General features: G+C 34.5%; 1 protein-coding gene across 2 annotated transcripts in view; it reads right to left on the bottom strand.

The window, feature by feature from the left end:
• Positions 1–18,940, bottom strand: part of LOC141461622 (RIMS-binding protein 2-like) — a 91,789-nt gene extending 72,849 nt beyond the window's left edge. For both annotated transcript variants that reach the window (XM_074142790.1, XM_074142791.1), the window contains exons 1-9: positions 18,416–18,940; positions 10,645–10,724; positions 10,137–10,226; positions 7,441–7,497; positions 6,941–7,093; positions 5,489–5,678; positions 2,558–2,653; positions 2,314–2,466; positions 1,410–1,579 (exon numbers count right to left, since the gene is read on the bottom strand). In XM_074142790.1, coding sequence (XP_073998891.1) covers positions 1,410–1,579; positions 2,314–2,466; positions 2,558–2,653; positions 5,489–5,678; positions 6,941–7,090 — 759 coding nt within the window. In that variant the 5' untranslated portion in view covers positions 7,091–7,093; positions 7,441–7,497; positions 10,137–10,226; positions 10,645–10,724; positions 18,416–18,940. The remainder of the gene's footprint in view (positions 1–1,409; positions 1,580–2,313; positions 2,467–2,557; positions 2,654–5,488; positions 5,679–6,940; positions 7,094–7,440; positions 7,498–10,136; positions 10,227–10,644; positions 10,725–18,415) is intronic.
• Positions 18,941–19,296: the final 356 nt, after the last annotated feature.

Raw genomic sequence — 19,296 nt, 5'->3', positions numbered from 1 at the left:
TCAGCCACAATAACTGTATCATCAGCATATAGTATGGCTTTAATGACTTGCCTTCCCACCAGAACCCCAGCATCTAATTCATTCTCTAAATCATTTATGAATAATGCAAACAGGAGGGGGCTAAGCGGACAGCCTTGCCGCACACCACAGTCAACACTAAATGTATCCGTCGTACCGGAAGGAGTCCATACCGAGGAAACTGACCCACTGTACATATTTCTTAAGGCAGTTATGAAACGAGTAGAAATGCCAGCATTAAATAGTTTCAAGTACAAGGCGTTACGATCTACGGTATCAAATGCCGCCTTCAGGTCTACAAAAAAAGCATACAGTTTTTTCCCTTTGTGCCTTAAACGTAATTTAATAATATTACATAAGACAAATATACAATCAGTTGTAGAGCATCCCTTCCTAAAGCCAACCTGACATTCATTTAATAAGTTATTCCTGTTTACAAATATCTCTAACCTATTTAGAAGAAGACCACAAAAACATTTACATACACAATTTAGGAATGACAGACCCCGATAATTTTTAGGGTCGGATACTGAACCTTTCTTAATTATGGGGAATATAATTGCCTCTTTGTAACCAGAAGGGATAACACCTGTGAAATAGAGTTCGTTAAAAACAAGAAGGAGCTGGACAAGAAACTCACTTGGTGCATTTTTAAAAAATTCGAAGCTCACTCTGTCCATCCCCGGAGCATTATTGTTTTTAGCTTTATTCAGAACTACATTCAGCTCATCCATTGTGAACACACAATCTAGATCAGGAGAGACAATTAAAGGGGGGGCATAATAGACTTACCTATATAAATTCAACAATTAGAACTTTTTATCATTTGATTTTTTGTTTTTCTCTTTCATACCATTGAGGGGGGGAAACAGGTTTTAACGATATTTTGTCCGTAAGGTTTTATTCCAGATTCAACGAGGATTCTTTTGTTTCCCGAATTGTGTTGACGGTTTGCTTTATTATGAATTTTAGAAAAGAATTCAATTTTTAAGGAATTATTGTGAGAGTTTAAAAATAGATTAAATTCTTCTAAAAGCCGACGTTATAAAGAAAGCTAATGAATTCACTTCTCAAAAACGTAAATTTCCAATTAAAACTAAAAACAGAAAATCCTTGCAATTCTAACTGTTCCTATTACGAAAATTAATTTAAAAAATTATATCTGTAATTTTGCATCTGTTACTTTCAACCATTTAACTTTAATTTCGGAAATGTAACGATAAAATGGATTATTTTTAATCTTTTAAAGGTGTTACCGTGGTAACTTCAATTATTTAATGGAAGTTTAGAGAGCAGATTTATAAAGTGGACTTCCTGTTGGTTGATTTGGATGAAAAGGTTATGGGGGCACTCTTTGGCAGTCATCTAATAATCCAAATAGAAGAGCTTACTTGTGCAATAGAGAGTGGAATGGTGGGTTGTTGGACCTGAGGAAGAATGGAGATGGGTTGCGGATGGTGCACCATGTAGGTCGGCTCCACCGTCACGCCTGTGGATGCCATCGCTCGACCCAATTGGTGGTCACTCAAGCCGAGACTGGGCGTCGCCCCCGCTACATTAGCTGTAACACACAGAAATACCTTCTCAACTTATTTTTATTTATTTATTTTTATAATGTATCTTGTAATGTCTTGAAACTTTAAATTTATACTCAACGTTATTTTCATCAGTTTCACTGTTAAGGACGTCTAGATGTCTCTTTTAACCAGCCTAAATTAATGTGAACTGAAGTAACATTCAAATATAACCCACAAGCGACGATACAAGCATTAAAAAAAATGCCATAGACGCAGCAAGTCTAAGAACTCAACTCTAACAGTTGGAGCAGAAATAAAAATAAAAAAACTAACGGAACAGTTAGTGTAGCTAAAACACAAATCGAACAGTTAAAGACTGCAGGAATAGTCAAAGAATATTGATAGTAAAGTATTAGCTTCCGCCTCCGTCCTCGTCGCCTAATTTGATAGTTGTACGTTTAGCTCCGCCGGAAAATATTGGCCATCAAAAAGTTTCTTATGAACTACCACTTTTACTTCCAGTTTAAGTTTGTATCACCTTAAAGAAACATTTAAGCGTTTTAAAGACGACTATAACGATTCTGGGAAGGCATTATTTCTACTGAGAGCCCTCTAGTCTGTAGAAAATCTGAATAAAAGCGTGGATTTCATGAACTTGCTGAAAATGAGCAAACACCTCAATAACCGGTGACAATTTTAATATTTGCATGCTTTCCGCAACCGTCTAATCTGGATTTAACGGCATTTTCTTCCGTTTCGTAAATTAATATCTACAAACCAATAGTAAATCTGCTTTTATCAAGTTCTGCAAGTATCCTATTGTCTTGGTCAATTTTTTCCATGATGCAGTCAATCTCAGAGGTGATGCATGCAACTTGCTGATTGTGCATGTGCAGCTCTGCACTCGGTGCAGTGGCTGTACTGGCCACACCTGCTCAAACATTGTAGCCAGTTAGTATTTGTATGAAGGAGTGTATTTCAAATCTACTAACAAAAGCACACCCATAAGCAGAATCATTTACCTGAGTACTGGGGCCTCTTGGAAGCAGACCTCTGTTCCACATGGTTTTCTATGGAGTTGCAGGAACTCAGCCCTGTCTGGTCCACACAGTTTACATCTGCAAACAGACAACTCATTATTTACTGATACATATCTATTCATATAGCCCTTTACAATTAATTCGCTCTTAGCAAGAAATTACTGAAATTAATAGTTAATCTAATAGAATAAAACTGTATATTTTATAAACTAAATTGAAACTTCGATAAAACTGAAATGTTTGTTTGAACAATTGCCAGTAAACACAAGCCTTAGGCAGAGAAGTCCTGTCACTTCAATTTTGTTTAACGTAGCTTTAGGAATCGTAATAAGAGCGATATGCTGGAAACAAATAGCAAATCGTCTCTCAGTACATGACGTAATCTGACAATGTAATGACAGAGTGTATAATAAATCCCTTATTAAGAATTTTTGAGGAGTTCTAGAAAACAGCAGAAATACTGTAAATTAATAATATTCAAACAGTAAACATGAAAACCATCAGAAATCTGGGCAGAGAAGAGGAAATCATCGAGATAGTGAACCATAAATTTGCATTTGGTCAAAATCATTTGAATATACAATACCCTTTTTTTGTTTTATTTTAACCGCTTGGTTGTCCCGAGTTCAATGCTGTTGGCTTTAGACATCAGCTAGGCAATAAATGTATTTTTGTCATACAAAATTTGTTCCATTTCAGAACGCTGGCCATATGTGTGATACTACTGATAAATAAGGCAGTTGTTATATAAGCTAGTAAGACGTGGAAGTTGTCTGAAGAAGATGAGAGAGAGCGCTGAATGTGTGAGAGACTAATATCCTCAGAAGAATTTACAGTTGGAGAGACAGGGATATCGGTAAAGGATTAGATCTAATCCTTGGGTTATTAGGCTAATGTAAATTTGCTAAAAGTTTTTCTGATAAAAATGACCGTTTGTTGCACCAAATACCTCGCCATCTTGAAGATTTCCGCATATTCATCAAGCAGATAATTTCCCACAAGTAGAAGATTACGCATTTGCAGGAGGGGTAGATTACTCATAGAGTTTGCTGAACGTTTATTTGACTTTGTTAATTTGTAAAGTACACAATTTAAAAAGATGGACCGTTCAAACGGTGCTTTTATCTAAGGAAAAACAAAATAAAAAACTTAAAGTAATAATATGAACTTACGAAACATACTTTTGTAGACTCAACCTTGGTGGTTTAAATTGGCTAACCTTACTACCAACTTTTATTTTGAGGAAGTTGAAAAATTGTTCCGTTTCTTTATTAAAAAATTATTTAGATTACCTCAATATGTTCCATCAATATTTATTTATAATGAAATAAATTATCTGCCAATATATGTTCATACTCTGAAAATGCATTTTGACTATTTAATTTAAGTTTTTAATATGTCTGAAGACAGACTACCTAAAACAGTTGCAACCCAAATTGTTGAAAAAAAGATATTTTGGTTTCAGGATATAGTTAATCTTTGCGATAAATATAAAATAAATTATAAAGTAAGTTTAAATGATATACATGGTTGGAACTCAATTTTTAAAGAAATCCTCGATTATAACAGGCTATATTTTGTAAATCTACACAAAGAAAGAATTAGATCATATGAGTTATATCCATTATATAGGGATTTAAATTTCGATTTGGGGAAGCGACACTATTTGCAGAGCGATCTCTCTCTCTCCGAGGTGCGTTGGATTATAAAGGCACAGGCTTCAACATTAATTTTAGGTAAACCCCCTTATTTGCAAAATGGTGATGAAAATAATTATTGCCAATTATGTAATGAAGCAGTGCTGGATGGGACTTACCACTTCATTGCGGTCTGTGTTAGACTTGCGGAGATGAGGATGAAATATTTTAATAAGCCGCAGCTTTCCGGAGAGAGGATGATCGCTTTGCTGAATGGTGAAGCTTGGAAGTTGTTTCAGAAATATTGCAAAGATGCCTACAACAGTATATCCCCAAAATGATTTAATGATTTTACCCAGTTTATAACTGTTACGTATGTTTATTGTTATAATAATAATAATAATTATTATTATTATTATTTTATTTTCATTTATGTTAATGGAAACTGTTGTTTGAGTTTGTTTTTATTTGCCTTGTCTTAATGTTCAGAGATTTTTTAGTTTTGTTCCAGAAGTAATTATTTTCTTTAATTTTATTTTCTTTATGATTCAATGGATTTAACGACTCCACCGACGGTTATACCATGGTGCTGTCTTTATATTTGATATTTTGTTGTTTACTCTTTTTTTTCATAATGTATGTACTTAAAGTAAATAATAAAGACTAAAAAATAAAAAAAAAAATACTACCAACTCATTGCCCGAAACACCATTTGTTCTGATTTCACAAGTAAAGAACATGTTTAATAGGAAATAACTATTGCAGTAGCTTGGAGTAATCTAGCAACGATTTCAGCAGAAACAAAGCCTTATTAAATTTGCGCTCGTAATTACTTATTCATTATACAGCGAAGAATCTTCTAGTGTATACTGCGGCCAAAAAAAACCGCAGCAGTCCACTTAGGAACCGTAAGTGGTAGTTACGCGTTAAGCCTAAATAACATAAATCTACGAGGTAAAATCCTTTAAATGTTTAGGAGCGATTGTGATTGAATTTTAGGCTACTATACTCATACCTCATTCCCTCATGACCTGGTCCCCAGAGTCTAAGAAATCCTTGGCAAAAGTTCTTTATATTCTAGCACTAATTTGGTTGTGAAAACAGAAAGAATTTCAGTGTACACAACACATACTCGCTGTCTGAAATACAGCAAATAATAGTGGAACTGATAATAATAAGGAACTGATTCAGGGAGAAAGGATTAAGGTTACCTAAACTCCAGACCATCCAGCCTTCCTAGAATCTGACGCCACAAAAGATCACTGGATACACTTACCTTGAGTAGATATGTTAGATTCCGGTGAAAGGTGGCAATTGGGCCAACTTCCTGTCTGAGGAGTCGTAGACCTCTGGTGTTGCGTGGCGGCGCCCTTGGAGCTCCTCTTAATCGCCGCCATTTCAAGTACAAGCTCTTCGTGGAGAACATTTTGCAGTTCAGCCTTCTTTTCTAATTCACGGATTTTAGACTGCAAAATTACAATTAATATTTACTAACACAAAGAACTGTAAATACTATTCAGACCCAGGAAACATATTTAGGAGCCGTTTAAAAATTCTCAAACTGATTGTTCTTCTTATACATCGAATATCTTTATAACCATCATGATAATATAGTTCATCAGTTAACATCAACAAAAAAAACACTTAACCCTTAAAAAGAACATTAACGAAAGTTCAGTACAAAAGGAAGTTTCTTCCTCTCATTCCAACTACTCAAGGTTCTTTATCAATTTTATTTATGAAAGAATTGGGCATATGTCGGAGCCTTTTTAAAATAATTTTCTAGTAAAATTTTGTAAATAAAAATGATAGGCCAACATGTGTGCAGTGTATAAACTCAAGTTTAAAAAAAAATCGTTTGAGCTATTTCCGAGAATATCGTAAAAACTGAGATGCTGTTTCAGTAAAGTAGTCACTCCTTGTTAATCGATTTTGACAACAAACCAAAAACAAATCGCGTCCCACTAGGTGGCACCTAAATATTAAATTATCGAATTTAAACTTTGTACGATTGAACCCGTTTTTCAGTTATGTGGATACACACAGACTAACTGCTTTTTTTTTTAAAAAAAAAACTAAATGGAGCTTGAAACAAAGAAGTATTCGCTGTATAAAATTAATATCGAAAAACTGCACGGATGCATTGCTTCCACTAAAAAAAAGAAAGTAAAATAAATATGGTTTACCATTACCTTTTCTCAAAGTACTAAATTTTTAATTTTATACATTTTTGCTAAAAGTTTCCTTTACTATTATGAGGTTTTCTACGATAAATAATAAATGAGTTAGCTTCAGGTAAATCCCCCTTAAAATAAATATTTTCTGAGAATCTACCCCGTTTCCTATAACCCTTCTACATGACATCCCAGAAAAATGTAAAAAAAGTTATTAAAAAAACTAACAAACCTACAGGTTTTTTTTTATTATTTCAACAATAGCTTCTTTCGAGAAAATCGCAAAAAAAGACATGAATTGACACTTCTAGAGTTTTATATGAAGCTTCAGACCAAATATCAAATTGGAATTTCTGCGATTATCAATTTTTAGTTTTGCTGTACCACATAGGCCTTTGAAACTATTTTTTTCGGTTTCAGGACACCCCAAAAGATTGTTTCTAGTGAAAACTGGAATTTAAAAATCTTTATGAACACCATATTTTTTTTTTAGAAGAAGTAAGAGAACTGTTAAAAACATATATAAACGTACTACATATAAACCTGTTATGTACCTGTAATGTTTCAATACTTTCATAAGCCTTTGATTTGTCAGTGGCAGTTGCTACTTTCCTTTGGATTTCTGTCTGTTGCTCTTGCAGCAGGGACACTGTTTCCGTGTGCTCTTTTTCGATTTCTTTTCGTCGATCATTTGCTTCTCGCATTTGCTGAAATAACAATTATTGTGTTATCTTCTACTTACAGATTCGGCTGAAAAGAAATAAAAGAACAAACTCTATTTATCTGACTGCAAAGTGTAGCCAGGAAAACCCATTGTTGGCCTTCTACAGACACTGAAGGTATGAACTGCATCTCATATAACTGACAAAAATTTCTTCAATGTTGTATCCATCCTAATGAGCAAAACTCAAATCGCTCTATTCTTAATTGAAGACATCAAGAAATTTAAGCAACGTAATCTCAAATAACCAAGTTTCTACAGTTTTTTCGTTTTTGCATGAGATGTATATTAACGTTAGAGTTTGGTTTTGTGATTAACATTAATTAGATTTACCTTTAAAATGGTCTCCAGTTTGTCAGAAGGGCGAGGTTGTTCACTATTACCTTTCACCTGCAAATATGTATAGTTTATTTACAATCTTAAATATGTCTGAATAGAAATCATGATTAGCTATTGCAAAGCACACAACATCTTACGAAGGTTGTGACCCCATCAAATAATTAGTAGCAGGCTGATGAGAACTAGGTGTTTCGAGGTTTTTTGTAACACTGAATACTCCTAAATTCACTAATTAAGATGCCCGACTATGCATCAGTGGCAATGGTCAGGGTAGAATTGAAATTAAAAAAAAAAAAAATACAATGGCAGTTCAAGTGTTTAAGAAAATCTTCTAGGTTTACCTAATGGAAGCCAGAAACTATATGAATTAATGTCAAGCAATTATCACTAGAAGTAAAGAAAAATGTTTAACTACTAAGGCTAAAAAGGGCTGGAAAAAATAAAATTAAACTGAAATTATCTAGCTGAGTAGGTACCTATAACCGGAATCATAGGCAAATACATTCCTATTTAAGAAAATTACATTTATTTTACTTTATTTTTTAATCGTCATAAAAAACAGATTTGATCCCATCAATCCAATCAATTAAAATTAAATCATGTTTACAATATGTATGTTGCTAACAAATAAAGTGATTAGGTGTATTAAGAAATATTTGATTGAAATAAAAGTTTACTAAAACAAATTTAAAAATAAATTCTTTATTTATTTATTGTTTTTGTGGTCTCGAAAATCAATTCTTATATTTATTTTGTTTATATTAACCCAAACGTTCACTGTCGAGCGTGTTAACAGAATATTGCTGTTAACTTTGGGCAAAAATAAGACTATATTCCGAAATATTACCCGAATTTAGTAAGGGAAATATAAACAGTAATGATGTTTGATTTATTTTATTTTATTTTTGATTTAAAATAGAAAACTTAAGAAAAGAAAAGTAAATGTAGAAGTGGTTAGAAACGAGGTAAAGTAGAGAGAGAGGAGAGGATGGTTGTTGATTTTGTAAAAGAATATTTGCTGAATAGAGTTCTTTGAGGACTGCCGGTGTCGCTCTAGCAAGAAGGACTGGCAATATTTTCACCAGGTTTCTTAGAAAGAGGAAACCGCTTAGGTATCCTACCAGAAATAATTTCATGTGTACATAGTTGGCCAAAATAAGATCTAAATTAGTTTGAGTGGCATAGATTTTAAGTCATAAGAATTGTATTTTATTGTTAACCACTCCCTCTCTTTCATTTTTTTGGGGGGGGCTTTCCTTACTCTACTTGTTTTGTGGAATTTATTCTTCCTTTTTGTATGTTCTTATATTGTTATTAATAAATAATTTGTTTTACTTTTCGTATATTTGCTTTACTTTAATGGTGGTTCGCTGTTGACACCATTTCATTTTACCCTTGTTCTTTTTTAACAGCGTGGCGATCAACTGTTTGCTTGGTTATTTAAATTATTTATCTATATTCATTTCCCTTTTGGGCCTTTAAATTTTATTTACTTATTCTTATTGTTGTCCTTTAAGTAGCCCACCCCCTTCTCCACTTGGCTTCCGCCATAGTTTGGTGGTAATACAATGAACGCAAAAACTTCATTTACCTTATATCACTCTGAGACTTACAACGAGAGGTTCCTCCCTTTAATTTTTACCAATCCTTTTTTTCAGGAATTTCGTCGGGAATACAACTCACCAATAAATAAATTAATAGAGATGAGGATGTACAGTGATAAAGCGCACATAAACAATCCAGAAAGCCGTTTTAGAGAGAACAAAAAAAAAAACTGCACCTTTGGTCAAATATATGAGAGCCATCGGATGGTGTCAGTAAGGTGCCTTTTAATGCGCGAATCATAGTGGCTACAGTATCATGAAATCGGTGGCTTCTCAATTTTTTAACCGATTTTTAACCGGGAAACTTCTACTCACACAGACTCATATCCGGGAAACACGGAGAATGTTCTAAAACCTACCAAATATTGCCTCGTTCAAAACAGTTGAACGCTATTCCAGACGGAAGGCTCTGAGAATAGTCAAGCAAAATGCAAGGAATGTGTGGCCATTAAGAAATTAGAGGTTTACATACGAGTAAACTTTGATAGTTGACAGTGCAACAACGAGAGTAAAGCTTGCACTTTCATAAGCATATGCCACAATCTATATTGTCTCACTCTGTTAAATTCACCCAATATGGTAACGAGAACGTTGCCAAAGGTTCGCGTAAGCCGCATGACACCTCACACTTTTCACAACGGATACCTCACGCACGAACACTGGTCATTGGATCTTGTCCAAGCTCATGAGTGCTTTTCTGCAGTAAAACCACTTCTTTCTTTACAACCTTCGTACTTAGTCTAACCTTAGAGATTTGATATCAGGCAGAGCTTGTTCCAATAATTCTCTTTGCTTTTGAGTCCCAAGACAAGGTACATTAATTTCAGAGCGTCATCTTCAATAGTCAATTTACGAGCTTCGAAGCTAACTAAAGATTTGGTGCAATGGACATGCTGACGAGAATTTGTCACCAAAACAGGCTATTCTCGCTGATCTCATACGACTAAGCCCCTTGAAACGAGTGCGTACAAGACAGTTATTGGGTTTTCTAGCGAAGGCAATTAATATAGACATGTACATAATATATTCAAGGCCTACAAATCAAGTATAAACAAAATTCAGTACGCAGGTAATTAACTGCCTTACATTTTGCAGTTGTTGGACTTGCTTCTGCAGGTTGGTATTCTTTATTGTAAGTTCAGTATTCTTTTCTAAAACTCTTGCTAGTTGATCCTCCTGCGAACAGACAAGAGCCTTCATTAGCTATGAGATGCCCAGATAAAAAAAATCAGGGTGTTTTTAATTGAAAATAATATTCTAAGGCATAAAATACTGTTGCAAGGCATCTTCCTGGATACCTAGCTCATACCATTGCATACCATTGGTTTGCACCTCAATTTAAGCTTTTGGTAAAATGAATTTTATTCCGCACAGAAAAAAAAGAGACTATTAGAAAAGAGACTTAAGCATATTAACTTAAGTTATGCTGCATATTAATAAAGCTATTGATTGGACTTAGAGTGCATGGAAATTTTTTAAGTAAACGGTCATTTGTTTTAACACCAAAATAGATACATTAAGAGCTGATGTAAATATTAACGCCAGATTTCTGCCCTTGTAAGGATTGAAACGAACGTGAAAAATCTGTACATACCAGTTCGCTGTCTATTGCACTCCGGACTTCAAATCTGACCTTATCTCGTGTTGGACCCAGTCTTGACGGCCAACCGCTACCTGCAAATCAAATCAATGAGTTAAAATATTGCTTTCAACAAAACTGTATGAGCTAACAAAATATCTGGTGTGAACTCTCAGTAGACATTCACTTACGGCCATCCTCAAAAATCTAACTTATAAGCTTTTGTCGAACTACGAAATTTACTAAATGTAGGTTACGATAACCTATAATAAAATAGGGTTAAAGGCGTGGCTCGCAAAAGTTAAGAAGTATTGTGGTACTGGGTTCCATTCCCGATCTAGGCCTTTGATTTTATTTATGGTTTCTGTGAGAAATTTTTAGTAAATATGTTTGCTAATCACATCCGTCCACGGCACGTAGTTGAACGTTGAACAGTTGGTATGTTCAACGGTGGAAATTTGAAAGTAAAGCCCGCCTGTAAAAATAAGTTTTACTGTAATCTTGAACTCTACTATACGGTGAAGGCCATAAAAAGAAGTTTTTACCTAATTGCCAAATGTTTGAGACGGTGGATGTTTCTAAAAAATCTACTATAATTCATTGAGATAGGATCTCTGACCAAGTGTATCATCTTGACAGGGTTGATGAGAGTAAACGTTTAGTTGTGTGTTAACGAGAAGTGCATAGATAACATGCATAGATAGATAGGTAACAACGATTTCTCAAGACCTAACCAGAGAAAGTCAAAATTTGAATGAAGGATGTTCTATGTTTCAACACTTTAGAAATTATCTTATTGATTCTAGGGTACAGCCGTCTAAGAATTTACCATCGTGCAAGAGAGTCGTAGTGTTTAAAAATTGTGAAAGAATCGAAACTGTGAAAGGTCTAAGATCAATTTGAAATGTGTTAAATAAAATATCATAATTTTACACTTATGTGGACTGTTTATTAAATCAGATTCTACTTGGAGATCAGTTTTGTTGGCACAACTCAGTATTTCGGACCTAAAGATGGTACCCAATACCACGGTGCAACTTGTTGCCAACACAAACTTTGGAGCTACATATGTGAGTTTTGATCTATTTAGGTTTCGTTTCAAGCACCGCCTTATGTAATCTTATGCAGTAGATGTGATACAAATATAAAATTTTAATTTAATGATAACTGCTTATTCTCATCCTCTCTCATCACTACTTCACAAACTGAACCATTGGGAAATGTTCTTAAAAAAAAAAAAATCATTTTGCTTCAGTATTCATTAGTTGCATCACAGCTAGTGAAGATGTGTAAGTATGAAGAAGGAACAACAGACCTTGTTTGTGGACGAAGCCCGAAAAGAAGTATTTTTATTGTCTAGAATCGGTGAACTTAACTATCAATTTGTACTTTGTTACCAATCGTTTGTAATTAGTGGAAACCAGAAGTTGAACTTCACTATTATTGTATGACATATTTGTATGTAGATGTAATGATTAGTGAATCCAGAATTTAGCCCCAGGACATGAAAATTGAAGTAGTGTACCATACTGTTTTTGGAACAAAATTTTACTTAGTCCTTCTACTATATGTCTTTACATATAGTTCTTTGATTCTGGAATCAAGCAGGCTTTGCTCACGTTGAGCCTACAGTTTTCCTTATTATCTTGTTCTAGAATGAACCTGCGCTACGCACTAGTAAGTATTAATTGATACTGAGTTGCCAGTCCCACTGGATTTCGCGTTAAAACCACTCTCGAAAAGCTGTAAGTCAACTTGAGCTGTACACGTGTCTCTCATAAAGTTCTTTGCGAGATCAATTCATTCATCAGCTCCTTTATATCTGGGAGTATATCCTCAGAAGGGTTACTCAGATTCAAGTAATATAATTACTGTCAAACGGCAGATAGTTTTCAATTACTTTCTCTCTAAACTTACATAACCAAAAGGACTTTTCTACAGATCATAATAGACTTCGTAGCTTCCATTCAATCTCACCTATTTATGTAAGTTTACGCTGAGTTTATACCAAGTATGAAACATGATAATAGTTGATCTGATAATCGGAAGGTGCGGCGCGTTTTTGCAATAATACGAAAAGAAACATTGGTAGTTCCTATTTTCTTCATGTTTCAAGTATCAAGTATTTCAAGAATCTTGCAGAGTGAAGTACTCCTGAATTTTTAAATATCCATTGGGGAAATTCTAAATTCTTCATTAGCCGCAATCAAATGATTTTTTTCAGCCACTATTTTCAGCTAAAGAGTTTAAAATTTTCTGTGCATTGGGGACCACTAGGTACACTTGTTTCTTCAGCTTATTCTCAGTTACAGTGTCTAGCCTGTAATGGCGGATCACTCTGTGAAACAGCACTGACCTGTTACACCAGGGATGGGCAAAGTGCGGCCCGCCACACAAAACATAAAAATTTAAATCATTAAATACATATTATTTCAAATTTGATGTTAATAAATTTTGGTAATTTTTGCTAGTACAATTATTGTCTCAGCGTTAAAATCTTATATTTATAATCGTCACTCTTTCTTTTTATCATCGGGTGACTTTTAATACGCCACTTTGACACCAGACAGAGCGTCTTGTCGCCGTCGAAGCTACGGATTTTCGATTCTTCTCTAGTTATTTATTTTATGGTGCAACAGTTGACGTATAAATATGAATGCAATCGCATTATTTTTATTTCGTCTGGTTTTTTAATTTTTATTAGAAAAAATGATGAAGTAAAGATATGAAACAATTTCATAGAAGTCATTAATGCCGTTTTTATGTTGATTTGTTTACAAATTTCATTATAATAAATTAATAATCTGTTTTATAAATAAGTAAAAACAATTAATAAATAAGAACCCGAAATAAATATAAATTAATTAATTATACTACGGCCCTCGGTAATAAACCAATAACGTTTGGGCCCTTTACAGAAAAAGTTTGTCCACCCCTTTGTTACAGTAAAAGTGGTAGTTCTGAATTCTACCGAAAATTTTAAAAATATCTTTGAAGCAATTTTCGAAAAAATCGCATAAATAAAAAGCACACTTCCGATAAAAAAAAAATTCGGCCTTAACCTTGGCATCAGATGCGACCATAGCATCAAAACGGACTGCTACTTTGAGACATGTTTTCCGATTTTTGACGAAAATCGTCCATTAACTGAAAACATTTCGCATTCAAGTGGCCAAAAAACTTTATTTTATCAAAAAGGACTCAATTTCAGAAAAATGAGACGGGTGTTGGTCTAGAGATCAAGAGAGTGGCTTTGTAAGTGGGACATCCCCAGTTCGAATCCTGCGTATGACTAGTTTTTATTTGTTAAAAAAAAATTGTTTATATTGTGTATGAGCTTCCGCTCCTGTCCACGACACCTAATTGGTAGTTGGACGTTAAGCCCCGCCTGAATAAATAGGCGATTACTTTACAATTTCAGAAAAATTAACGTATTTACACTAAATATTCTTATCCTACTCAGTAAACACGTTCTTACGATGTGAACTCGAGGTGAATTTTTGGCAACACATTTATTCTTTGTTAGTATTATATATAAGTGTAAAAAAATCGTGAGTTTAGTAGAATGGCGATGCTGATAGAACCTTATCAGAATGCTTAGATAAGAACGCTATTACGTATCGATCGAAATGCAAATCCCACACTTGTAACAAGTGATGTTAGGTTTTGATGCTTCTACGAGTATAATCGCACACTTCTTTGTTATAATAAAACACACTGTGTTCAATTTTCAATCACTTTTATTAAGAGAAGCATTTCAATCGAGCGAAATTGCTTGAATTTGTTTTATTTCTCTGTAAACATAAGTTAAACCCTAGTAAGTGAATGCATTACTAGAAAGTGAAATCGAACGTGTCCGATTTTATTTGAGCTTTGTTCAAACATTAAAATGAACATCAAATCTCACTGTTTGTTCACACAGATTTCACTAGTAACAATAATAATTGTCTTTATTAATTATATTAACATTTATATTAACAAACATCACAAAATTAAAAAATCACCTACAAAAGAAAATAACTAAATATACTACAGTTCATATTTTAACTGAAGACACGCCTCTTGATCTTGATTTCACTAATATTCGATGGCATTAAACAGCACTAAGATCCGAATATAAAACTAAATTATCAAAATTTAAAGAAAATTGGCTTACAAGAAATGCTATTTTACTAAATGATTTTTCAGTATTTTGAGATTTTATCGAAAACCACTTGGACAATTATATTGAAAAACTCGTATAGTGTTACAAACACATAAATGTACAACTTTTATTTAAACTTTTTTCCCAAAAATTTGGATTTGAGGCACTTCTAGAGGCTGGAATGAATATATGTATATCCCACTTAAGTGACATTTTTGTATAATTTATAGTGCTACATTTTGTTTACTGATAAGGAAGGATACATTGATTATTAAAATTCGAAGAAAATTACTAAACCTTAGGTGAGTAACTGCCAACATCTTATATACATTACATACATACAGATATCGTTATAAGTTGTACTGTGGATAGGTTCCACATTACGACATTAATTTTACATTTATTTATTGCTACTTGTACAAAATAAATGTAAATCAGGCATACACAAAGGGTGAATTGAGTGTAAACATGATACAAAAACTGGCAGACATAGTCGATACATAACACAACCGTTGACGTGGTGGATTACAGAGGAAAGAGTTCCAGCTGTTCAATTGGGATGGCAGGATAGAAATCGAGGAATCGTGAATGGATAGATTCAGTGGCAAAAGGGATAATTAGATCTTTGGAAAAAGTGAGGTTAGAAACATAATAGGGAGCATTAAAAATACGGTGGAGGGCATTTGATTGAAAGGATTGGATGTGGGTGATACTGGAGGGTTTGGATGAGCCCCACAGCTCTGATCCGGAAGTCCAGATAGTTTGAATAAATCCTTAAAGAGGGTTTAGTTCGTCGGGTGAAGGCGCCAAGGTAGCCGAGCGGTTAGAGGCGAGACCTGCGAAGCTAATAATATGTATTGTGGTACTGGGTTCGATTCTTGGTCATAGGCCTTGGATTTTATTTAATGGTTAATAAAAAGAAATTTACAGTAAAGTATGTTTGCTAGTCGCCTCCGTCCACGACACCCAATTGGTAGTTGGACGTTAGGCCCCGCCTGAAAAAATAGGCGATTACTTTACTACTTTACTTTTTTTTCTTAGGGTGGGCTTAGTTTAGATTTAGGTATGATCGTCGGGTCTTTTGTTGTCTTCTAAGTCTCGTGTGTGGGTTGCATTTGAGTCTACTGTCCAAGTTCAATGTAGGGATTAGGTTGTTGAATAAGAACCCATTTGGACACGTTTTGACGCCTGAGCGTAAAAGTTATGTGGACATTTTTGTTTTCATTAATTTGTATTCATCAATGGCTGCACCAGCTTTCTATTTGATTGTTTTGCTTTTGAATTTAGGGGATTCAGATAGTTCTGAGTGGGTAGAGAGAATGGCGGGGTCGTCAGCATAGGTATCAAGTATCAAGTATTTCAAGAATCTTGCAGAGTGAAGTACACCTGAATTTGAAATATCCGTAGGGGCAATTCTAAATTCTTCATTAGCCACAATCAAATGATTTCCTCAGCCACTTCCTTATTATTTTCAGCAAAAGAGTTTGAAATTTTCTGTGCACTGGGGACCACTAGGTACACTTGTTTCTTAATGTAGTTGGTAATACTGATTACAAATATTGTAGTTGGAACAAAATCGCGTTAGTATCTTAACAACTGAAAAAAGTCGTGTTTTTACCAATTTTTTTTATTTTTTTGGTATTTGAGTACACACGCCTAAACACAAATATTCCCTGAGAAAACATAAAACCGGAAATCCGCACAAAACCAAAAATAAGCGATAAACAGGTGTACACACTCACTGCTTCTCTTAGGCACTTTTGTAATTACTATTGTAACGAAGTTGACCTGAGCCAGAGAAGAAAGGCCTAGATTGTTCTGGGAGTTGAGCGACCCAAGTCTATAACGGTCCACCACTGTGTAAACAAAAGGCCAGACTTTACCTGAGCCAGAGAAGAAAGGGCTAGATTGTTTAGGGAGTTTAGTGACTGAAGCCTATAGCGGTCTACCACTGTGTAAAAGCCAAGGGAGCGGCCCCAGTTGTGGTGAGGGCAGTGTGTGTTTTCCCATTTAGTGAGTCGCAGGTGGGAGTGAGACAGTCGGAGTTGGAGTGGGGCAGTTGCAGTGAGCGACAGTTGCAGTTAGTCGCAGTTGGAGTGAGGCAGAGACAGTTTGAGAGAGTCAGTGTTGCGGAGTGCTTCAGAGTTAGCCAGTTGGGCAGTTAGTCAGTTAGTGAGTAGAGCTTTGTTAGTGCAGCTGAGTCTAGTGCAATCCAGTGCAGTGCGGACCATCAGTCAGTCGTGGAACAGTTTTTGTAGTGTATTTACATAGTGAGTAAGTAACAGTACACTGTTGTGACTGTTGTAAATGGTAACTGTAATGAATAGCATTAGTTGCTAGTAGATGTTAATGTGTTAATAAATCAGGTTACTTATAAGTTTAGCGAGTTTTATTATTTATCGAACCCACAGTCATTAGTGGCAGTCATTAGTAGTAGTTAAAGTTTCTTAGTAAAAGGACAAAAGAACGTTACAATATTTAACAAACTTTCATCAAACATTTTGACCTAACTTCAAGATTTTGAAAAGAATTATTATTACGTTCATGAAAATTCCATCCTGTAAAATTGTCCATCCCGAAATTTGGAATTGCAGCAATGTTCTGAATACTACAAAACTTGAAAAAGGAGAACTTTTTATGAGTAGCACTTTAGATAAAGACAACAGCATTGCACTTCCAAGAAAAAAAAAACTGTCAGAAAATTAAAAAAAAAAAAAATTATAATAATAAGTGACAGGCTTTCATGGATCTGAGATAAACCAAGTTCAAAGGAAAGCGTTCGAGCCATTTTTCGATAAAATTGCGAAAGTGGAAAAAAAAATCGCTTCAATAAATTCGCATTAGCAGTCGCAGCACTTTGGCCAAAACCTTCTTTTGACAGAAATCAACAGTATCAAAACTGACAACGAATTTTGAACTTTTTGTGATTTTTATTTTTTGAGATACTGTTTTCGCATACACAATCTCGGACAAAAATGCGCTAAAAACATATGTATTTCTGGTTAAACTCAATTAGCAAACATGACACGACTTCCATTCTTCCTCTTATTAAAAGTAAGGAAAAGCAAAAAAAAAAATAATTTTTTGTTTTCGTTTCAGGAGACCCCAAAACATGTTTTTCCGGCAATAAATTTATTACAGCCGAACCGAAGTACTCTACGATTTGGTAGGAAAAACAAAATTATTCCTCTTGATTTAATCGAAAAAATAGTACTCCTTCTAGAAGTCATCAAAAGGCGCACGTCTCAAACTTACTAAGAAATGACTTCCTGAAGCCGAGCTTGAAGTCAGACCTGGTACATTACTGGGTTTAAATTTGCCGAAAAGTGATGGCCTACACTATAATAGCAAAAACACTACAATAAAGTTAGTGAATTCACTATTTTTGCCATTAAAAATAATCAGTTTTATGAATACTTAAATGTTCAATAGAATAATGAGGGCCTGAACTGTAATATTCAATTCTAGTTCCTAGTTATATAAATTGAAAATATTGTACATTTATACTTAATTAATAAATTTGTTAGATTTATCAGTTTGTGAAAGAGCTGTGGCTGATTTCAAATCAATACTTGCTAAAGTAACCTCCCCACAGTTCGTCAAGTAAAATTAACTGTTTTTATTCAAAACATGATTACTTACTTTATTTTTGGGGAGCTTCTTGTTAGTTGTGATTAGTTGTTAATGGCAAATCAAAGAAGGTATCAGTGTAGAGTAAATGGAATTTTACGTTAAGCATACGAAGCAGCCTTCTTTTGATCAGCTGTTATGAACGAAGTCTTGTAGTACTTTTTTGATAAATAGAAAAAATAGACTAAAATGACGGGAACTATTCCTATGCTTCCGCCGAGATAATATCGCAAAAATTTTATGCACTCACAGAATTTAAAAACTAAATACGTCACAGAGCTAGCTTATTTTTGTTTCGGCCTGCACTGGAAATCGCTTTGGACTCTCACTGTTAGAATCTGGGTGAAAGACACGATACCGCACCTTGTACTTGCTTTCAGCAAAAGAATAACTGTTATATAAAACTTAAAACTGACTGACTCCTGATTTGCACATAGGTTTGGATATTCCCTAACACTACAAAAAACTACGACCACCCCTTTTTTAGCACACAAGAAAACCTGCCCTCTGCCTACGTGTGTGTGTATGTATTGCTCCCCTAACACACGGAATATCGATTCCTCTCTTCAGGACGTCCTCCTTGATTTTAGTTGCCGCTAGGAGCGCTCATATCTTCAATTACTTCTCTTATCTGTCAATAGAGTTCACGTACGAATACCATATTCTCTTAGGAATTTTTATCCGAGTACAGAACTTTTCTTGAGTGTCTGCTTCTTCAGTAAACTGTACAGCTCTACTATCTATGATAGGATAGTAGAAAAAGAATTTGTTTATTTTAAATATAATCCGCAATGATTGCTTGTTGTAAGGCTTTTTCTGCCAGATATTGAATCCTTCGCTTCTGCGAAATCCTTGATAAAAGAAAGCATCTGCACACCAGTTTTAACTTCGAT

This window comes from Rhodnius prolixus, unplaced genomic scaffold (assembly GCF_049639745.1).
Source record: "Rhodnius prolixus isolate KJV_2025 unplaced genomic scaffold, Rpr scaffold_12, whole genome shotgun sequence".
NCBI lineage: Eukaryota > Metazoa > Arthropoda > Insecta > Hemiptera > Reduviidae > Rhodnius > Rhodnius prolixus.
The sequence above is the reverse complement of the archived record's forward strand: the minus strand, read 5'-3'. Positions and strand labels throughout refer to the sequence as shown.